General features: G+C 42.0%; 3 protein-coding genes and 1 long non-coding RNA gene across 8 annotated transcripts in view; 3 read left to right on the top strand and 1 right to left on the bottom strand.

Annotated features, from left to right (window-relative positions):
* Window positions 1–5,673, top strand: part of srpk2 (SRSF protein kinase 2) — a 119,331-nt gene extending 113,658 nt beyond the window's left edge. For all 5 annotated transcript variants that reach the window (XM_049574351.1, XM_049574354.1, XM_049574350.1 and 2 more), the window contains one exon: window positions 3,421–5,673. In XM_049574351.1, coding sequence (XP_049430308.1) covers window positions 3,421–3,605 — 185 coding nt within the window. In that variant the 3' untranslated portion in view covers window positions 3,606–5,673. The remainder of the gene's footprint in view (window positions 1–3,420) is intronic.
* A 149-nt stretch (window positions 5,674–5,822) lies between these two features.
* Window positions 5,823–13,670, bottom strand: adck2 (aarF domain containing kinase 2). Its single transcript, XM_049574356.1, has 8 exons — window positions 12,382–13,670; window positions 12,103–12,249; window positions 10,927–11,055; window positions 10,574–10,669; window positions 10,198–10,476; window positions 9,751–9,879; window positions 9,194–9,247; window positions 5,823–8,063 (listed from the first exon to the last, which is right to left on the bottom strand). Exons 1-8 carry the CDS (start codon window positions 13,258–13,260, stop codon window positions 7,923–7,925), a joined length of 1,854 nt encoding a protein of 617 aa, XP_049430313.1. The 5' UTR covers window positions 13,261–13,670; the 3' UTR covers window positions 5,823–7,922.
* Window positions 13,671–13,810: 140 nt separating this feature from the next.
* LOC125887501 (uncharacterized) lies at window positions 13,811–18,987 on the top strand. Its single transcript, XR_007449173.1, has 3 exons — window positions 13,811–13,945; window positions 14,066–14,191; window positions 18,670–18,987. It is a non-coding gene; the product is annotated as an uncharacterized LOC125887501 (long non-coding RNA).
* A 261-nt stretch (window positions 18,988–19,248) lies between these two features.
* Window positions 19,249–22,073, top strand: part of si:dkey-82f1.1 (DENN domain-containing protein 2A) — a 46,827-nt gene continuing 44,002 nt past the window's right edge. The window contains 1 exon segment of the mRNA XM_049574348.1: window positions 19,249–19,632. The gene's annotated coding sequence lies outside the window, so the exon portion shown is untranslated.

Raw genomic sequence — 22,073 nt, 5'->3', positions numbered from 1 at the left:
GTATTGTATCATGATGATGTGATGACATTGTATTTGAGTTATAGGCCAAGACTTAGGTTACTTTTTTGTCTCTTGTAAGATCATTTTTTTCTTGGATTGAAGGAATTGCTGCAAAAAGAACACACATAAATACAGATACACTTGCTCCGGCCTAAAGTAAAGTAACATTATTCACAAAAGCATCCTACAACATACATTAGAAAAGACACATTGGGAGTTTTTTTCTGATGTAAAGTATAAGATTGGTACACAGCTCATTGCTTAGAGGATAAATTTAATTGCTTGCCTATATTTCCCATGTTGTGACATACTGATATCATAAAAAAATCGCATTAATTTAATACTAATTTCAAATTTATCGCCCATCTCTATTCAGTTAACATTCAAATACTTTGTTGTGACTGTCCTAACCATCTGATGCTGCTGCAAAATGGTCAATTTAATTTAGTTTAATAAGCAAACCAGCAAAAGATAGGCAGATATCATGATTCATAATGTTCTTATCAGTGTTTTGTGAAATAATAGCCAAAAACAGTCAATTAAACCTGAAGTAAATAACCTCTACAGACTGTATACCGAGGTTAGAATCAACAGCTCAGTGGTCTCCACACTCTAAACAAGGAGCTAGTCTACTCTGCACAATAACAAAAACAACAGTGCAGTCACACTCAGAACAGCAGGGCTTTACTTTACTGCATCTGAGGTCTTAGGTGTGTCACACACCTCTCTGATTCTGCTCCTCTTTGAGCCTGGTAAGTGTATGGTTCTGTGTTTGGTGCAGCCAATAACCCCGTGCACTCTCTCATTTATTCTCTTTTTTCTGTCTCTCGATCTCCTTCCCTTTCTGCTCATATATTCTTCATAATGTGTCATGAGACCTGAATATTCTGCCTTTGATGTTGTCTCTATCTGAGGTCTGAGCCTGCACTCAATGTCTCAATGTTCTCCCTTTTATCCCTTGGCGCTCTGTTAATGTGGTCTGACTTTCTCGCTCTGTCTCTCTGGGCTTCTCCTGTCTGCCATGCTGCCTTCGGCCGTGCGGTGCAGCCGAGCAACTTCGTTACCCTGTTTCCTTCGTGCACACTGATCTGTGTTGAACTTGGGGGAAAGTAGATACACTGATTGGGGACAGAACAATTGAAACATATGTACTTTTGTAAGAAAACAGGCATTGATCAATACCATATATAGGAACTCTTGATGGTTTCCTTTCCTCCATCTTGTGTTTTGCAATCAGTGTGACGAAAAGAGAGGTTACCATGGCAGCCATGGTTTGAACTGACCCTTTGGTCTTTATCGCCTCCATCATTAATCATCCTCTAATACGTTTTTTTCCTCCCCTGTCACTTTTGTTGTACGAGTCAATCATTTTCCTCCTCTCTTTAATAATGAACACCTTCCTCTTGTTGTCTGTTCCCATTACACCGCCACCTCTCCGCCTCTTTCTGTTCTCGTCTCGCCTTCTCTTCTTGCGGTTTGCAGCCAAGAACTCTACAGGTTTTGACTCCTTGGTTACAGCACCTCACTGAGTAGCACATGTTCAAACCGAGAGGCTGAACTAATCAGTGGAATCAGCTGCTGTAGTGTTTGGCTGGAGGCTGCAGAATCATGGCCTGTTACGGCATCTGGTTAAAGAGTCAGTTCATCCAAATGACCAGAAAGACATCTAGTTGTCTCTAGTGGAGTGTAACTGTGCAGATAGTTTTGTTTGTGCCTGCAAAACATTGAAAATTACATTTGAAAATTCAACAGCAACATCTTAAACAACAGCAACCTGGTCCAGGTTACTCAAGATTAAAGATTACCATATTGATACCTTGATACCAAATTGATGCCAGGATGTAAGTAAGTGAAAAATACACTGGGATTTGACCTTGTAACACCCATGATGACCTTATGCTCTTTATTTCTTAAATAAAAAGGAAAGGAGTTCAAAATCAATCAAAAATGAATTGAATCATGACCTTGAAGTCGAAGGCCAAATCAATTCCTGGATTTGGAGAATCATGACACCCCTAACTGATACTAAGTGCTGTTTTTAGTATCGATACTACCTTCAGTAGAACTGATGCAACAAAAAAGGATTTGTCCTATGTCCAGGGTTCCCATGGTCACGAAAAGTCAAATTTTCCAGGCCTGGAAAAGTCATGGAAATAATAAGAATCACTCAAAGCTTGTCCTGAAATGTTGTGTTGATTAATGCAACATAACGGCAAATTGATTTTCTGAAGCTGTCGACATAAGAAGCTCTAATATGAGTCAAATGTGTGACAACATTGCTTCATTTTCTTTCCATGTTGCTTCTCTTCCACTCTGTGTGCCAGCTAGCTGAGATTATGTTTGAATAGAGTTTGTTTACAATAAGTAGGGTAAACAAAAACAAGGGGTTTTTTTTTTGAGTCCTTGAAAAAAGTCATGGAAAAGTTTGAAATGTTGAGTGGGAACCCTATACATCAGATCATGTTCTTTTTGCTGTTGTAAACAACATTTTCTTTTTACAAAACAAAACTGCCTCGTGTTTTAACACGCATCTAATTAAGTGATTAACAGAGAAAATGAATAAGGAACGCCTGATGTTTGGCTAATTACTGTGATGATGATGAAAAGACTTTCTGTACCCTCTTAATGATGCATAAAATCATCATAAATCAGGACACAACGTGGCTCTGTCTTAGATGATAGTACATTAGCTGCTTTTAGTAATGGAAATGTGTTGGTGTCATCATCTATAATACTGTCCCTGGTATTATTTGATATCAGATTGGGACAATTTCTCCCACCCCTGCTCAGGGTCATCTGCACACTTTGCTGGGAACAGTTTTCATTAGAACTACTTTCTAAAATAGAAATAGTCCCCGTGAACACTGCTGACTTTGTGTCCTGTGGATTATTCTGAGTAACAGGGGTGACGCTGTTTCTGGAAAAAGATGTTGCTGTCTAATTGTTTTGAACAATGTAATATTTCAGTGCTGTGAGCAGCATAAATCCAATTTTGCTCAACTCAACAGTACTGGGTTGGAGGCAGGAAGCTCAGAGGTGGCCGTCTTATGCAAGTAGTAAAAATAAAACTATCCGTATAGCGAGATATCACTGAAGGTAGATAAGGCTGGTGTTACTCTGTTTTTCTTACATCAATAAATTAAAAAAAATCTTTCAGTCTGACGTCCCCACCTTGTCTGTGACATAGGGTTGCAAAAATATTATCGAAATGGCCAATATAGCAAGTGCAATATCTAAAACACAGGAGCTGCAGTTGTTTTTTTGTGGGATTTGATATAAACAAGTGAAAAACTGAGTATCACCAGTCTTGAAATGCTCCTCTGTAATTTGGGTGAACTAGCCCTTTAAACTCCACCACCGTCTTCTCTCCTAATGTCCTCCTGTGCTATTACTGACTCTGCTCCCTGTCGCCCCCTGCAGGTGAGCTGCGGCACATCACCAAGCTGAAGCCGTGGTCCCTGTTCGACGTACTGGTGGAGAAGTACGGCTGGGCGCCTGAAGACGCCGGCCACTTCACCCACTTCCTTCTGCCCATGCTGGAGATGGTGCCCGAGAAGAGGGCTTCGGCCGGTGAATGCCTCAACCACCCCTGGCTCAACTCGTAGCCATGATCTCCGATCAGACGCCCTCCTCCCCTTGACCCCCCCACCCCACCCCCCCAACAGTTAGCCCAAACATCACCCCCCTGCTGGCAGCCCATGGAACAACAGCATGGAGAGACGCTGGAGACAAACAGAGTTGGAGTAGATGATTAAGACTTAGTCTTTCCTGTCTTAACCCACACGACCATTACATGCTTATCTGAATAGGCTTAAGTCCCACACATCACCTCATCTGTTCCCATAAGGAATGTAAAGACAAGCTTACAGGGATAACGTGACATAGTGGCTGTGTCTTCCAAAAGATCTCCCCCAAAAAAAAGTAAAATTGAAGAAGGATGCTGCTCACGTAAAAAAGAGAGAAGCCAGGCTCTGTCTGAAAAAAGATTTCTTCTTCTCTTCTGCCGTCAAGATGTCAGCCAGTCCCTTCCATCTAATCTCCTCCAAATTCTCAGTTTTACCTTGTTTGGATCCAGTCATGGGCCACTGACAGCTGCTGATCTTTTCAGTGACGTGATAGAAAAGTCAACGAGAAGCTTCACATCACAGTGCTGGCGGCCCAGAGCTCCATCTGCCATGACCTTTACATAGCCAGGGCCTCAAACACAGACGTGTTTGTGTGTTTTTGAGAGATAATGAGCGCTTGTGCCTGTGCTCATGATCTGCCTACATGGACACTTCTCCTCTCTTTCCAGCCCCTTCCTTCACTCCCACACTCTGGAAGAAACACCCACATCAGACTAAAAGTTTACACCCTGATTTCTTCCACACATCCAAACCCAAAACTTCCCTCTTTCCTGTTTGGTTCCCCATTGACCCCTCCTTCTAAATGAGCTGCATGCTCCTAACGGGGGCCACCTCAGAGAACTGGAGGGCAGCCAGTCCTCCAGGGGGCACCACACTGACAGTTGCCGCTCTGATAAAGACAGACAGAAAAAGTGGGGGATGAGCAAAAAACTACAATCAACATGGAGGAGGACTGCTTAAGACTATTTTTAAAATGCATGGAGAGACTGATGGATCAGCATGAACGGCTATGACAAACGGACGATGGATGCGGTATTTTATTTGTGCATTTCGCTGATTTCTTTCCTGTTTCATGGCCTCTCTTGGACATTCTGTTAGAAAGATTTGTGTTAGGATATTTTGGTGCCCCCTCTGAGGAAGGTCACTCTGTTACAACCCCTTTTCTTCTGCAGCTTTTGACATTCCTAAATCTTGGTCCTCTGCCATCATTCCTGACTTTTATTCCCAAGAAATTCCGTTAAGTCCTATTGTGGCACGTTTACCTGATCTGATTGGTACTATTCCCCCTTTTTTCCCCCATAGAGGAACCCTTTGATCCCCCAAGCTACTCCAGAAAGGGGATGGTTACATGGAGGTTGCACTTGTCTTTGTAGATGTCCTTCAGGGATTTGAAACCTTTGTACATAGAACTGAGATCTTGCAACGCAGATAAGAAACCGTGGACAAAGTTTCAACACACAAGCATCATTCCAAAAAAACACAGAGGCTGTTGTTGGCATATCTTAACTTCCTCTGATACAGCTGGGGGAAGGGTGGGCCACCATAGCTCCGGCCCTGGAGGAATGTTCAGACTGAACCGTGCCACCCGGTGGCTGAACGAGAGTACTGCATTGCCACACACACACACTGCTGCTGCTCTCAGTGCCAACGCTCCAAGACGTTCCACTATATCTCTCCACTTAATCTCTATTTCTCTGTCGCACACACACACACAGACACACACAAAAACTCGCATCATCACAATTAGTCCAGTTGCCTATTTTTCGCAATAAATGAAAAAAGATGAGTATAAGTAAATGGTGAAATATTTTTAAAAACTATTTAATTCATTAAAAAAATAAGAGGAAAAAAAAAAGAAAACAACTTTTCTCTGGTTGTTGTGACCGTGACAGAATCTCGTCTTATACTGAGGTGATTGTGTTTGTCTTTTAGAGATGTTTTTATTTCTTTTGTCATCATAATTATTATTATTAATTATTATTATTATTATTATTGAAAGATTTTTTTACACAGTTGTCACCTCTCCCCCTCCCTCCTTACTTGAACAGTGCTGCTCTGTCTGGGCGCTTGATGGTGATACAAAAAAAAAGAAAAAAATCAACAGTTTTGCAATAAAGGGTATGTGATGAGTTTTTTTGCACCAAAACCTCCTGATCTCACTCTTTCAGCCATGCTGACTGTTCTTCCTGATGACATTGACAGAACCACGTCTCTTGTCTGTGTTTTTCATTGACAGATTTAATAAAATTGTAAATTAATGGATCCCGTTCCTTTCGATGACGTGAATTTTCTGCATCAGTCAACCTCACTAAAAGGGTGAGAAAACTTACACTAGAGGCAACAAAAAACAAAGATCAGTTAACATGGATTCCTTTTTATTGATATGCATTATTCATACAAGTGTTCCCGCTATTTTAATGGAAAGCTGAAAGACATGGGTCAGCTGTTGAGAACAATTAGCCAAAGGTTTCACATGTTCAGTGTTACAGTACATTGTGATTCACACTAAAGCAAGTAATGGCCCATTAGACAACATTATCTAAGATACAATAAAAGATGTAGTGATAAAAGACATCCTGAGATCAATATCAGTCATTAAAAAGTAAAACATATGCTTCAGTGTATCAACCAGGGACTTTCGCAGTATTTTCTCTTATGTCGTAACTCACTACAAAGAGTCTCTGATGCCATCTGTGTGTCTGCTGATGTGTCTGAGTCCATTAGCACTCAATAAACAAGTCATGTAAAGCGCACATACTCTTGTTCATGAGGCTCAGTTAGAGGTGCCTTGAAGATGATTCTCCTGTGGGTGAAATGTTTGTATTTCAACCAGATGGGAGTGAAGTGGAAATACTGTACCAACAGTGTAAAACTCAATGAGATATATGGGGCACTGCTAAAATGTAGTGATGACAGTGATCTTGTGATCCACACTGGAATCTTGTAAGCTTAAAGATGACCGATCAGTTTATTTGTAACATAAAATCATACAACTACAGTAAAATGCCATACCATCACTCTAACTTGTGCATTAAAATGAATCCCTTTTTGCCTCTGATGCTCTTTTTACATCGTAGCCTGCTGCTTTATAACTGTCTTTGTTTCCAGACGAAACGCATGGTTCTGGTAATCCATCATTTCTGGTTGTGGAATGATTTAACTGTAGTTTTGATACTGTTGCTCCTGTTGTTTTACACATTAAATCCACCACAGAGTCAGTGAATTCATTAATGTCATCGTTTACAATGATCTCCCGGAGCATGCTCCAGACTGCATCCTGTAGGGCGGACTGATTGTCATGACCATTTCCTGACCTCTCAGGTCACTTGGGGCATGCGTCGCAATTTAGTCATCATAGCATTAGGAAAATAAAGTACAGCAGGGTGTCTGCAGGTCCTTAAAACGCTTAAATTTTCTAAATATAAGGCCTTAAAAGTCATTACATAGTCTTTGATTTAAATTTGTGAAGTCTTTGATTTCTTTTTGTCAAAATGAGTCAAGCTTTTCTGTGGCAAAGTACCATTTCTGACGCAAATCATTCAACCTAATGATTCAATTCAACCTTTTTACTGTATACATACCTGTTTACAAAATATAGATGAACCTAACTCACTAATAATAACCATAATCCTACACATAACCTACTTCTGCATGAGACTAAATATATACGTCTTACCTTTATACTTGCAATGCTTGAATAAGACATAAATTATTTGTCCAAAAATCTTAAATTTGGTTAAAAATAATCTTTAAAAGGTACTAAAATGCATTAAATTCAAGTGTCTTACACCTGCAGACACATGTGCCATAATTATAGATTAGGGCTGCAATGATTAGTCGACTAATCGATGACTAATCGACTATTAAAATAATCGGTGACTATTTTAGTAGTCGACTCGGTTTGAGTCATTTTTCATAGAAAAGTAATATAGAAGTACCCCAAAATACTCTTATTGCAGCTTCTTACGTTCAGCTATTAGCAGCTTTACACACTCTCCCGTGACAGTGAACTAAAACCCTTTGGCGTGAGTATGAATGACGTAATTTTGGGGTTTGGGCGAGACAGACTGACATTTTTCAACATTTTAAGACATTTTTCGATGAAATCATTAGACGACTAATCGAAGAAATAATCAACAGAGTAGTCGACAATGAAAATAATCGTTAGTGGCAGCCCTATTATAGATGTACTCTATGTATACAGTAGGGACTTAGCTGTATGTGTACTTAAGGTGCCTGTCTGTGTGTGGTCCACTGTGCTAGAGCTTTGTGCGTCTGTATGTTTGTGTGTGTTTGTCATCGCAGTGAGGCACAGTTCTTTAGCAGCAGAGGTTTGACCAAATCCAAGATGTCCAAGTTGGGATCGAGCGACCTGCCGAGACCCTCCAGCACCATGATGGCAAAGACAATCGAGGCGAAATTACTCTCCAGCTTCACCTAGAAAAACAATCGACATCAAGGTTAATAGCTCAGCAACCAGCTTTCTACAACAGAGTCATCACATCATCATAATTGTTTCGATGACTTTTGCTATCCTTTAATTAGCTTTGATTCTTTGACAGTAAAAAGGATGAAAGCTTCTCTCCATCAATGAGGGAGAACTGCTTTGCAAAAGAAAAAACAAAAAACAGACAAAGCAAAGACAAAACAATGCGCCAAAAAAATCCATTTGAAAAACTCAACAGCAATGTCTCTTTCCAGAAACCATGACTCTGTTACTCAGGATAATCCACAGACCTTGTTGTGAGCAGTTTCATGTTGGAACTATTTTCTTTCTACTGTGGGTTATCTTGAGTAACCGGGTCATAATTTCTGGAAAGAGGCATTGTTGTTGAGTTTTTCAAATGTATTTTTTGGCACTTAAAGCACAACAAGCTGAGTGCCATCTAGTCTCATTACCCTGGAAGAGGCAGACGGCTGATATCTCCAACACTCTGCAACTCACACCAAAACTATCTAGACTCATAAACAGCACTAAAGTTAAGAGGAAAGTATTGATTTTTGATTTTGGGGTGAACTGTCTCTTTAAGATTCAATCATACAGTACCTGTGTTAAACACCTCTTATGACTACACCAACTGACATGACTTACAACAAGCGCACTGTTTCCTCCATACAACAGATTCAAAGACTTTAAGTATAGAGCATTTTAAATACTTCCATAAATGCCTAAGAGCAAGGCAAGGCAAGTTTATTTGTATAGCCCATTTCAGCAACGAGGCAATTCAAAGTGCTTTACAGAAAACGTGCAGCACGTGTTTTCTTGTGCTGACTTTGAGTTACTGTTTTTCTTTTTTACAGCATCAACCAGTAGCCTCCACATAGCAGCTAGACCTCCCTAACAGCAATATAAGAGCACAGTGATTTACATTTCTTCAAGCTAAAACTTAAAAATATTGCAAGCAAAACTTGGTACCGAAAAGCTAAGTGCAAAAAAAAGAGCCCATACTTTTTACATGAGAAAGCCTTATTAGGATTATTGTGACTCAGGTGTTCGCTGTTGTAATGTCAATGCTCTGCACAAGATGACTGTTCATCGTAAACAATGTAACCCCCTGATATTTTACCTTGTGTTTGATGAGTAGGCCGAAGAGTCTGGAGAGCAGATCTCCTACTTGGAACTATAAACACAACAAAAACAGAGTCAATAAAACACATCAATAGTAATCAGTGATTTCCAAAAGTCACTGACCGCCATGATCAATACCTATAAACTACTTCACCAGAAAGTTTTCTGTTTAGAATGGATGGGCCTTTGCAAAGCAGTATTAACCAGTAAGAGAACAAGTGTTGCACTAAGGCAAATTTGTTTCATCTGCACAGGGACAGCGGGAACAGGGAAGCAAGCAGTGCTTATTAAATCATGACAGAGCCAATACGAAGCACACGTTAGAAGCAAGAACCAAAGATCCAGAAGAAATCTGGACATCAAACCGTCGTGTACTATTAGAGTAACAATCACAGAACAATGGTAAAATTCAACTTCTTTTCTAATGTTGTAACATAATAACACAATAACTGAAGCAAAAAGAATAATCATGATAATCGTGAGGTCATCGTCATGTGACCCTGCATCAGAAACACCAATCAGACACAGTAAGAAAGTGCAGGTCGAGGTTCGTACCTTTCCCAGAGAGAGGGATTTGCTGAGGGCCTGGTCCACCAGCTGGGCCATCTCCTTTTTAAACTGCGGTACGTCTTTGCATTCATTGGCCCGAGCGTGATGCAGGAACAACTCGGCCACTCGCTCACCCTGAAGAAAAGAAAACAGCAACAACAGATAGTTTGACACAGACTACATTCCTTCATTGTCTGACATTGTTTGGTATTTTGAAGGCTGACTGGGTTTGCAATGGGAAAGTTCAATATTTAGAAATGTGTAAAAAAAGTTTCAACTTGGTTCTCCTATGTTCTCAGTACATCGCAAAACCTTTAAAATCAGTGTCGTATCATATTGTGGGGCCTCTGGTGATTCCCACCCCTGCACAGTGTACGCTCCTTTTATCTGCTGGGCTATTCTACTGTCGTAATTCAGCCTGAAACTTCACGTACGTACTCTTATCCTCATTACCTGCTGCAGCACCACAGCTGTAAAAACAGCCTTGAGGTTGGCGAGATCGTGGTCGCTGAGCTGGGCTACGATGCCAGCGTCCAGCAGCACCAGCTGGAGAGGACATGGGACGGGCCTGATGCTGACCACCACTGTGTCCCACAGGTCAGTGAGGGTGGTCTTGCCATGTGCATCCCCTGACATACCAGTGCTGTCAGTGGAATCAGGATGAGGCCCCCGACACTGGACCAGAATGTTCCCGGGATGGAGATCCCCGTGGACAAAGTTGTCCACGAAAACCTGGAATACAGACATACAGATGGAGACGATGTAAGTGAACATACAATCAGACTGATCACACAGAACAGGGAGACATTTACATGGTGATGTATCTCACCATCTTCAGCATGGTCTCTATTCCCATCCTGGCTATTTTCTGCTTCACCTCCTGAGGGATCGACGAGCTCAGGTAGTTGGATACAGGCTCGCTCTCCTGAACAAAAAGGTCAAATATAAACTGAAAAATACTCATTCAACCACAACAATTCTACATTGCCTAGAAATCACAGACATTGTGTCACACAGGTTCAGTTTATTAAAGAAGACAGTAGTTCATTCTTGTAGTTAATGAAGTGTGCATTTGATATTCTAATATGGCTGACATGCTTGTGCTGTATATTTAGAGTGCAAGCTATCACTCAATCATTCAGTCCTGTGTCTTCCGTAGATTTGAAGCAGTTCTGTACTCACTTCAAAAGTTTCCACTAAAACGGTCCTGGTGACAAATGGTCGTAACGTAGTTGGGAACTTGACGTAATCCACATTGCGGAAATTTTCCTGGAAACGCTCGATGTTCCTGGCCTCAAAACGGAGATCAATCTGAAATAAAAAATCAGCAGATTAGACTTCTTTGCTATGAGGCTATTTGTTTTCATGCTGCAGGTCTAAGCACCTCAGTTATTTTACTTTAAATTCTGTCTTGCCTCTTTACAGGCATGAAAAGAAATTTAAAGCTGTCTTTATTGATCACAAAAAGACAAATCATATGTGTCATTTAACCAGTAGCGTGAACACAAAGACAAACAACTCAAATTCTGTATAATTTAAATGGAGCAGTGTGAAAGATTTAGGGAGATTTAGTGGCATCCAGTGATGAGGACTGAAGACTGTAAGCGGCTGAAACTTCTCCTGGTTAGAATTTCTTTCGTAGGGTCACCCAGTAGCTCAGTGGGTAAAGCAGGTGTTCCATGTACAAAGGTTATGTCCTTGCTGCAGCGGCCACGGATTCAATTCCAGCCTGTAGCCCTTTGCTGCATGTCATACCCTCTCTCTCTCTCTCTCTCTCTCCCCTTCTCATGCCTAAATACTGTCCAAAAATAATCTTGAAAAAAATACTTCATTCATTTCATTTTTCAGGAGATTTTTAGCAGAAGCCAGATTATCTGATCCCAGTGTTTCTCAGATGCTACTCTGCTCGTCAGAGACGGGCCACTAGCCCAGCACGGGCTAATTTGTGCTCACCTTTTTTTCTCATAACGTAAGATTCAAACGTTCAGGAGGTTTTTAGCGGGAGCCAAATTATCCGCAGAGGCCTCTTCCTCTCCAAAACAAATGGACAGAGTGATTTACAATGGTAAAAACACTGAAGAAAGCAGATTCACTTTTCAAAATATCTGTTCTTTTCCACACTGCTTATCCTTGAGGGGCTGCTAACGGCTGCTGGACTCTGTGTACAAGGACCCGCTCCCTATGTAGATATAAATGGCTCACTTTAAGGTACAAAAAACCCCCCACAAGAATTCTTATTTCTATGTGATTATACACTAAAGAAAACCTATGTATTATATTATATTATACCTCTGCCAATATATCCCCCCAAATCCTACACACTGGACCTTTAAATGTGGAGGGTCTGCATGTTCCTACCTGTTTGGTCATGAGCTTCTCAAACTCATCTACTACCTCACACAGGCTGAGCCACTTGAGTCCAGGCAGGCAGTTCAGGAGCCAACTGCCTGCTTTCATTAGCAGCAGGTCAATTTCCACCTGTCTCCTGACGCCTGGATGAATCACCTGTCACACACCAGAAACAATACATGAACATCTGCTGACAGGCTTAAAAAATGCACGACAAGCTACTCATAAAGGCAGGATTTCATATTTTTTAGAGACTTTTTTTAGACACTCTAGCGTGGCTATTATTACCTTAATAGCCACAGGTATCAGGTGCTCCTTCTCTGTGCTGCTCTCCTTATCTCCCCCCTCTGCGTGACTTCTCTCCTCATAGCCATCGTCCTCCTTAGTCCCCCTCCAGAGCTGCCACAAGGACCTGGCCACTCCTCTCAGACCAGGAATCTCCCATGCTTCAAGCAAGTCTTCTTTCTCCATCTCCTCCACCAACGAGTGGAAAGCTGGGTCATCCACCTGGTCCGCCTTCGCCCAGCCTCTGTACACCTGTGCCACACATCCTGAACCCACAGGCTCTTTGCTCTCAAACACTAAAACCTTCCTCCAGCCCTCCCCAAAAGCCCTCCGGAGACACTGCTTGGTGTGGGCCCAGGAGTGAGGAGGCACTCTTACGTGAAGCCTAGAGAAGCGCTCACAAAACTCCTGAGAGAAGATGTCCCGCCTGGTGCTGGCCCACTGCCCCAGCTTAATGAAAGTGGGACCAGATGTTTCAGTCACCCACAGCAGAGCATCCAGCCAGCAAGACGCCCAGCGAGTGGACACCAGAACCAAGGGGGACAAGAGGAGAAGGGGGCCAAATTTGAGGAGCAGCACCAATGCACGAAAGCTAAGGCGCAGAAAAAATATTACTTTGTGCACTTGCACTTTGGCAAGAGACTTTCTTTCAGCAGTGTGGCGTGGGACAGTTGCTTCCTGGCATGTGGCTGCACAGGATGATGCACTGACTGCACCCCAACATAGCAATGTAACCTTGGGTATCTGGGTGAAAATCTGCCCTCTTTTAGCAAAGCATGCCCTGGAGTTCTGGATGAGTCTGGTTCTGGTGAAGGAGCCTGCTCTCTGGAAACTGTACCTCAGTCTGAGAAAGACTGCTCTTGCTCCAAAGATAGACATCATGTGAAATGGCTGCTAGCTCAGTCGAGGAGGTGAATTGGTCCACATGTGCCTCTTTTATTACAATACACCCTTTTGCAAAGCCATTAGTAAGAGGTGACTCCAAACTCGGAATAACCTTTGGTCACAACGTAAACATCTACGAGCTCATGGCGGGTATTTTACCTTAAAAGGAAGTGGCGACCTAGAGCAATGCTACATTAAACTAGCTACCTACTGTACCTATTTTACTACAAATTCCTTTACCTTACGGTCAGTTACTGTATTTTCCTGTAAACGGGAAGTTACTGCATTGCTTCTTGTCCCACTGTCGACGAGTGAGACGTTTCATTCTTCAGCTGGCGTTACTGTACAGCCACAGAAACACCATGTACCTGCACTGGAAACACAGCAGCTAAAAACAAATACATTACAGTCGTTTCACTTCCGGGTATGACGTAGCGCCGGCGAGATCACGTGGCTTCGTCTTAAAGTCGCGCGACAGAAGAAACAAACTTAAACGGCTGGTTATTATTTAATACAAGACGGTTTTTGTTGTTGTTGTTCTTAGTGAGTACGTTTTTAGCTTAAATGTTGTAAGAGTTATTAAGCGTTTATAAGTCGTGTTTTTTCGGCTGTTAAAAAAATGACAACCGTTATTTTTCAAGCTAAGTTAACTACATACGGAGACCAACTGAAGGAGCTCGCGGTATGTTAAACGGCTAACTTTAGCTAACTACTACTGAAAATAAAACTCTCAAACGACCTACATATTTAAAATTTAGGACACTTCTGTCAATTAAGTGCAGAAACGTCTACTGCCCTACAGATGGAGACATTACACACCTTATTATGGGTGCCCGTGTCAACAGGTAGACCTCAAACCGTTACCACAGACTCCCAGCTGTCCTACCAGAAGGGAGCAAGGGAATTAAGAAGGAAGCAAGGAAATGAGGTCAGAAAAGAAGTGAGCATACTGACTGAGACAGTTGTAAGTTTGTAACTAGACCTTTTTCACTGCAGACATTTTGACTTATCATTGCAGGAAAGGCACAGGTGGAACAACTAACATCAAGTATGGCTCTGTTACATTAAGTGTCTCAGGAAGCCTTTCCAGTGAGGCACTATGTATAATACCAAGACCCTAGACCTGGCTCATCAAAATGGAATACTGCCTTCATTAATTTTATTACAGGCTTCCACTGCTTTGGCATGTCAGAGTGTCTAAAAGCTGTGAAAATGTGTTTTTGTTGTAAAAATTAATCGCCCTACAATTAAGAAAGGGCCTGCCACAGAAGCTCATGGAGCAGTAGAATAAAACAAAAGCTTAAATTCTTAAAGTTTCCTTTTGTTGGCTATCTCAGTTTTAAAGAGCAGACCTTAGCAACTAAGTAAGCAAGCAAACTTTTTGTACACAAAAGGTAAGAACAGAAGTTAACTGCTTTACAGAAACAAGAACAAGAAGGAGGTATCAAACTGTATAGAGTTGTAGTGTGTGTCTGAAGTGTTTTTTTTTTTATTAAATGTGCACTCAGTTGGCTTCTGTGAGGTAGTGATGGGATTTCTCGTTCACTTGTGAGAGCCGGTTCTTTGGCTCTCGTTCACTTTGAAGAGCTGGTTCAAAGATGCGGTTCGTTTGTTCGTTTTTTTGTTGTTGTTTTTTTGTGTGTGTGGTGGGGGGGTGTTATTGGGTTCAACGACGAATTGCATTGGTGATTTATTGCATCACGGATATTGTAACGTGGACCCAGAATAGACTCCGCCGATATAAAGTTTGGTGTAGCCATAGCAACAGCCTTTATAAACAACAAGTAGTGATATGACGTTCGCAAACAAGCCAAGTCTTTGAACTGGCTCTTTGAAGTGAACGAGTGAGCGGCTGCACTGTCTTTCTCCCTCACAAACTAGTCTCTCTCAACTTGTTCTGGATCAAATAATCTGAAATTAATGGATACAGAGTAAATTAAAGCAAAAAACAAAGAAATTAGGAACTGGCTCGTTCACGCTAAAGAGCGGGTTCACTCGTTCACTTCAAAGAGCCGGTTCAAAGACTCGGCTTGTTCACGAACGTCACATCACTACTGTTAGGCCTTTTGCAAGTTTAGGAGCAATAATGGAAAGCAGCAACTCTAGGCACTGGGGTTGCAGCCATGGGCGGATTATAAGACAATGGGCCCCTGGGCACAGATATACAAAAGGCCCCACCACCTGTCCTACACAGGAGCAAGACACTCAGACATTGTGGTGGTTTTGCCTCTGTTTACTCGCGTTTTCATTTCGGCGAGCACGTTAACAGGTTAGAGCATTTACACTGCATCCGTTCTACGTGCTGCTCGAGTCACGCTGCTTTCGCAAGCAATTTTTTGCGTGAGTCATGAGCGAATGGTTGCGGTATTCAACAAAAAACACGAGTTTGCGTGTGTTGTAACCCCTCTCTGCCACCGTAGACATCTCCCCCTTGACCAAGTGAGACCTGACAGGCACATGTTTCATGTACTTACCCATTTGTAGTGCTAAATATTAATTCTCCAAGCGCTGGAATAATCACAGGTGTGCAAACCTGTCCACCCTGGGCTTTGGGTCCAAACTCACTTCTTCTTTGGGGTTTACTGGAGATTTGCAAACACGGTGCACTACTGCCACCAACTGTTCAGGTGTGGTTTGTATTTTGACGGGACAGCAGCAGCTGCTGTGCGATGCTTCTGTTCGGTTTTGGTGTGAATACCCACGCTGCTGCTACGCTTGTGGACCACTTCACGAGCACTACGCGAACACATCGCTTGCGGTGTAAATGAGGCCTTAGTGACATTTTATAGGCGAAGGCCAGGGGTGCCCCGACATTTTAGGCCGCTAGGCGCGTGCCCAGTAAGCCTGTTTAGTCATGCTCTGAAGGCCTCAGCTAATGATTGTTTTCATCATCAATTTATGATTATTATTTTCTTGGTTAATGTGTAGCTTTAAAATTGCAGGACCTCCTATGTGAGTTGGAAGAGATTATTGCAACATTAATAATTGGACAGAGCAGAATTACAGTATGTGGTCTGGACATTAATGGAGGTGGTGTTAAAAAGTACTTCCTGATAGGATACCCTGTGTTTTCCTGAACAAAGTTTCTGAAAGATGATTTAAGGGCTTTATTATTTTTCTGCACTATTGGTATGGCTGGCAAAATTTGTGTCTGAGCCATAAAGGAAAGGAGGAGGCAGGGAACGAAACACACCCTGGGTTTGATTTCATTGTCATTTCCTCTACTTAAACCAGAGGTCCTGGAATCAGCCTACTATGCACCATCAAGGACTGAGAACTTGTCCCAGCCATGTTCCCAGTCACGGTATGAGTCCTCTGGACAGTGGGTTCGGTACGCTCCCAGGATCCCATCTGTGGGCCTGATAGAGGACTCAGCAACACAATAAGGTGGGATAAACGCCAAACAGATGTTACCAGCCCCCACCTCCCACCCTGGTCCCTTCACAGCTATTGATGGACAAGCCAGGCTTTTTTAGATCTCTCTTGCATTTCAAAGGCAGGGTCAGGGTTTGGGCTCAGAGGTCAGCAGGATAATTGCGCTGCAGAGGTGGTGCTGTTAGACACTTTATGAAGGCTGCTCAGTGAAATGACTGTAGGAATGCAGCTGAGACCCCTATAAATCCATTTGTGGAGAAATACTTAGTTGTATAGTCTACCTGAAGAGTAAAATGAAATTACAAGGCAACCCTGATATCCAATCTTGTGTGCTCATACAGTTTTATGCATGCTGTTCTTTCGCTTGTGTGTGCAGGTGTGTATCTTTTACTGATGGAAAGTAACTAAGCACTGTGTGTTTACCCCTTTAGACAAGAACTGTGATTGTGTGCACTTTTGAGGCACTTGTACTGTACATTTCTTAAATATTTTCATTTGATGCTGTACTTCAGTTAAGAAGGGATTTTTTTCAACTTCATTTATTTAACAGCTATGGTTTCTGGCTACTTTGTCGATTTAGATTTTACACACCAATCACATGACCACCTTATAAAATATGATGCATTGTAATAGATCAAAAGAGCACTGTATAGGATTCATAGGCTTTAGTGGCATCTGGTGATGGGGATTGCAGATTGCAACCAGCTGAAATTTATTTCCATGTGCCAAACATGACCTCCAGCTTAGAAGTCCCTCACTGTTCATCGTTCAGGAGGATTTTACTGGGAGCTAAATTGTCCGCAGAGGTCTCCTCCTCTCCAAAACAAAAGGAACCAGTGATTAAAAGTAGTAAAAACACTGAACGAAGCAGTTTTGTGTTACAAATCAGTGTTTCTTCGATGCTGTTCAGCGTGTTGCAGACGGGCTGTTAGCCCAACACCTGCTAATGTGTACTCATCTTATTTCTTTGATAACTGAAGATCCAGATGTATAGGAGATTTTTACGGGGTGCCGACTGCAGACTTGTCTGCATAGGTCTCCTTCTCTCCAAAGCAAAAGGACCTGGTGCAGCAGTTTTCGCCTGAAAATAAAGATGTGTTTTTCCTACGCTGCTTGTTGTGGAGGGCTACTAACTATGGTGGCTGACACAAAAACACGAAAATGCAAATTGCCCTATTTAGAGCCAGTGTTTGGTTTGTCTGTTCTGGGCCACTGTAGAAACATTGCAGTGCAAAATGGCGGACTCCATGGACGAGGACCCGTTCTGGTACTCATTCTAAGGTAACAAAACACGATAATTCTTATTGTTAGATGGTTATACACAAAAGAAAACATATTTAATATATTCCATTTCTGCCAATATATCCTCCTAAATACGCATTGGGCCTTTAAACTACCAAACACTGCATAAAGTAGTTATAACAACATAAAAGCTACACTACAGCTTAAAGTTGCTGCTGTTTTGTATGAACAACTGTCCAAAATCAAGACATATTGAGTTTACTGTCACAAAATACAAAGAAAAGAAGCAATATAATCACATGTGGGACTGGGTAATGTTTGGTATTTTAGCTTGAAAAGATACCTTAAAGATTACACAATTAACACAGTTGCTGATTGAATAATAAAAAAATTCTGTTAACTGACCACTCAATTAATAACTTATAGTTCCATCTCTAATCTCCCTTTGCCCCAGCTTTACTACTGTATAGCACATTTTTATTAAATAAATTATTTAAATCTAAGATGTCACTTTAATGGGTGCCAACCATATATCAAATGGGAATTTTTCAAAAGTGTCTTGTGTATCATTAAATACCCATATGTCTATAAATGAGTAGCTGTAACACATTTTCAATATAAATATTGTAGGCTTTGAAAACTATCCGCAAAACATACATTTATAATAATGGACTTGCCAAAGAGGGCCTGTGGAGTTGAACAGGTTAATTATTAATCACCCTGGTCATCAGTATGCATGTCCAGCCTTGTTTCCTGCACTCTCACTCTTTTTCTCCCCTCTTTCCACAGGAGCATTGAGTTACTCTGCAGCCCTGGGCCTGATGGGGAACTGGACTCCGCAGTTTGTATTCCCTCACAGAGCAGAGGTCAGCGGTAATCAACCCAAACACTGCCAAGCCACTCTCTGTCTCACCACACAGCATTCAGCACACACCACTTATGCCTCTACACTACTTGTTGTTGTTGCTGTTGACTGGCACATGTGAACCAGTAAACAAAGTCTTTTAGAGATAAAATATATGAACATGTTGTCCCCTCATTGAGAGAGGAAGAGAGGCCCTTGGGCTTCTCTAATTGGTTCCCGGAGGAGGCTGTTATTTATGTATTCAGTTGTGCTCAGCTTTGCCCCTTCCTGCTTCATTCCTCCTCTTTTTTTTGAAGCAGGACACTCGGTTTCCCCGGCAACTAGGGCTCCAATCGGCCGGCCAGCTGCAGATTAGTTCAGCGGTGGGGGGTTTAGGTGGGTGGGAGGGGATGTGGAAGGGGGGGCGATGATGGAAAATGGAGAGGGAGGAGAGAGAGAAGAGAGAAGGAGGGAGGAAGGGAGGGGGGTGGGAAAAGTTTGAGAAGGGGAGAGCCAGCGTCATTCAGAGATAGGAGTCCGAGTGAGTGAGTGTGTGTCTGGGAGCTGAGAGTGGAGAGAGAGCTGTAAACATTTTAGCCCGGAGGCTGGATGGGAGGAGGGATTTCCCTGACTTTGTGACTTTTTCAAACTTTTCTTGCGCTTGGAGCGGCACTCTGTGTCTTCCTCTGTGTGTATATGTGGGAGGTACAGGCAGGGGCTATGCAAAGTGAGAGCAGTCGGAAGCAGGGGTAGGGGTGTACAAACCGTGGAAGAGAGAGGGGGGAAGAGGCAATCTACTCGGAAGGAAAGGAACCATGCAAGTGGATGCTGTCTTCTGCGGGGTCAGGTTACGCAAAATGAGAAACTACTCCAAGAGCACTTCATCAGGGCTCACCCAGCTCAGAGAGGTAAAGTGAAGAGTTGTGTGTGATAATGTGTGTTTGCAGTCACTTTATAATTTTTTTTCTCAAAACAAAGTCAGTCAAGTTCTGGTAAAAATGTGGATTTCTTTCCATACAGCATATGGAAGACACAGTCATTGACTTATTAGACTTTATATACTATGCTTTCTTAGCCCCAAAGTGATCCGCTCAGTTTAAAAGGCAGTCATCCTGCTTGAGGATCCATCTTCATGCATGTGCATTAACTTCGCCTCCCCACATACTCTCATGTGTGACCTTGAATGTGTCAGCATGCATGTGTGTGTCCATGTACAGAATGTACACTTACGCTCATTTAAAGCAATATGGATGGTAAATGCTAGGATGTGGTTTCGTCTGTGTTTATTTGAGCCGTATTTCACTCTGGACTGCCCTGGCTCCAGTTAAAGTATGCCTGAGTGTTGCTTAAGTAGCCAGTCTCAAACTGTCTGCACCAAGTCCATTACTGCTGCCCACAAGAGACTCATCTGTGCCTTACTGAAGTATCTGAGCACACGTGAGCACACATACACACATGTGTGCACTCAATGACTGTCAGCTCTCATCTGCTTATTAAATGAAAACAAAACGTAGAAAGTTGGGTTGGTGATCATTTGGCGATCAGTGAGAGTGCACACTAAAACCAACACATTCCAAACCGGCCTGTTGAGGGGGAGAGAAAGAAAAGAAGAGAGGATAAGTGAGATGAGCATTCCTCACTGTGAACAAAGACACCTCTTCATGCAGAGTCCTAGCACATGTATTGTTGTGAGGAGGCAGGCAGGGGTGAAGGCCTCCCCAGGGACAGAGGAGCTCAGGTGGCTCCAAAAAGTTGGCTTGTCAAGGATTAGGGATAACAAGTTGTTTGCGGATTCATGAAGAGGCATGACTGAAGCTGTGCAGTTGGGTTTGACAGTTTAGCATTGTTCCCGTGGTTAGGATGGCATTAAAATGAATGAGGAATAATCTTAATTGTTTAATGGATGTCAGTGTATAAGATGGTGTTTGAACTTCTGGCCAGTTTATGATGGTATTTGCATTTTCTCATTTAACCACCCTCTGCTTTGTGGCTTTGAAAATACTCTGATGCACAGGAAGTGATGCATTTCGAATTTCCAGCAGCAGTTTGTTGGGATCTACAGACAATCTGGATAAATATCCTGGGCAGTGACAGCCACAGTGGCTTAAACAGACACATAAAAACAGCACTACTTGTAAAATTAGTCTTTTTCAGTAGATGAATCAATAAAAAAAGATCTCAGAGTTGTGGCGCCATTGTTTAATTGTTAAGTGGCAACAGGTGTAAAAACCTAAAAACCAGAACAGCAATGGCCACTTATTAACAGAGATACCACCTACATATAAAATGGGGACTTACTATTTAAATATAATTCATTGTAAGAGGTTGATATGTTCCAGGAGAAATAAAGGGGATAATGATTCATATCCTTACTGACTGGTAAATGTACCATTTGGAGTTTTCATTGTAAACAAACACGGTTTTGTTTATATTTCTCAACAGAGTGTACCCTTAAGGACTGCCCAACATCTTGAATGCATTTACTACCTCATAAAACATTTGCAGTGTTTGGAAATATTGTGAAACTTGCGAGACTAACTTCTCCTTCTCTTAATTGCTGCATTGTTATCTTACTGCCCCCGACTGACAGTATGTGGGATTGCAGGAAACAGTGACTACTTTTACAGTACATTTCTTCCCCCTTTCCTTCGATACACATGGCTCACTCCTTTCAAGTGTTATCACTCCATTAAATAGGCATTAGTCGTGGTTATCAGCACTGTAGATATAGCTTAGAGATCTCCTGCAACACTAGTATGTTTAGCATGCCACTGTCAACTTATTAATAAACAGCCACTGGCAAAGGTTTATGTTTCAACAACACTGTTGTTAATGTGTGGTTATGTTAAGGCACAGAAAACATTTGGTTATGGTTAGGGAAAGTTCATAATTTGGCTTAAAACACCCACATTTATTGGCACAAACCCTGCTGGAAACTCCTCCATGTCTTGCTAATTAACAATCAGTGTTGTTGTTAGTTGGTCTTGAACAGTGATCTGCAGCAGTCTGCAGCTTGGCAGCTGTGTCACCTATATGTTACGCTATCCACTATTCCCTCCAGCTCTCGATGGCAGACAGCTATACATGTCACAGCACAACAACAAACAGCCATGTAATAGCTGATATGGCATTCTAAACTTAGTAGTTGGTGCAGCAGGAACCTTTTAAACCTTATCTATAATGCTGGTAACCTCTATTAAAGTCTTTTTTTAACTGTGAAAGTGTTTGAATTGGGTGCGTGGCTTGTTTCTGAGGTAAACACCAGTTTATTTATTGCCATTCAAGTTATTGTACATGCCTGGCTAGCAACTAATATGGTGTTTTCCAGCTAAGGTATGAATATCCACCT

This window comes from Epinephelus fuscoguttatus, linkage group LG4, assembly GCF_011397635.1.
Source record: "Epinephelus fuscoguttatus linkage group LG4, E.fuscoguttatus.final_Chr_v1".
Taxonomy (NCBI): Eukaryota; Metazoa; Chordata; class Actinopteri; order Perciformes; family Serranidae; genus Epinephelus; species Epinephelus fuscoguttatus.
This window is presented reverse-complemented; position numbering and strand designations above follow the sequence as displayed.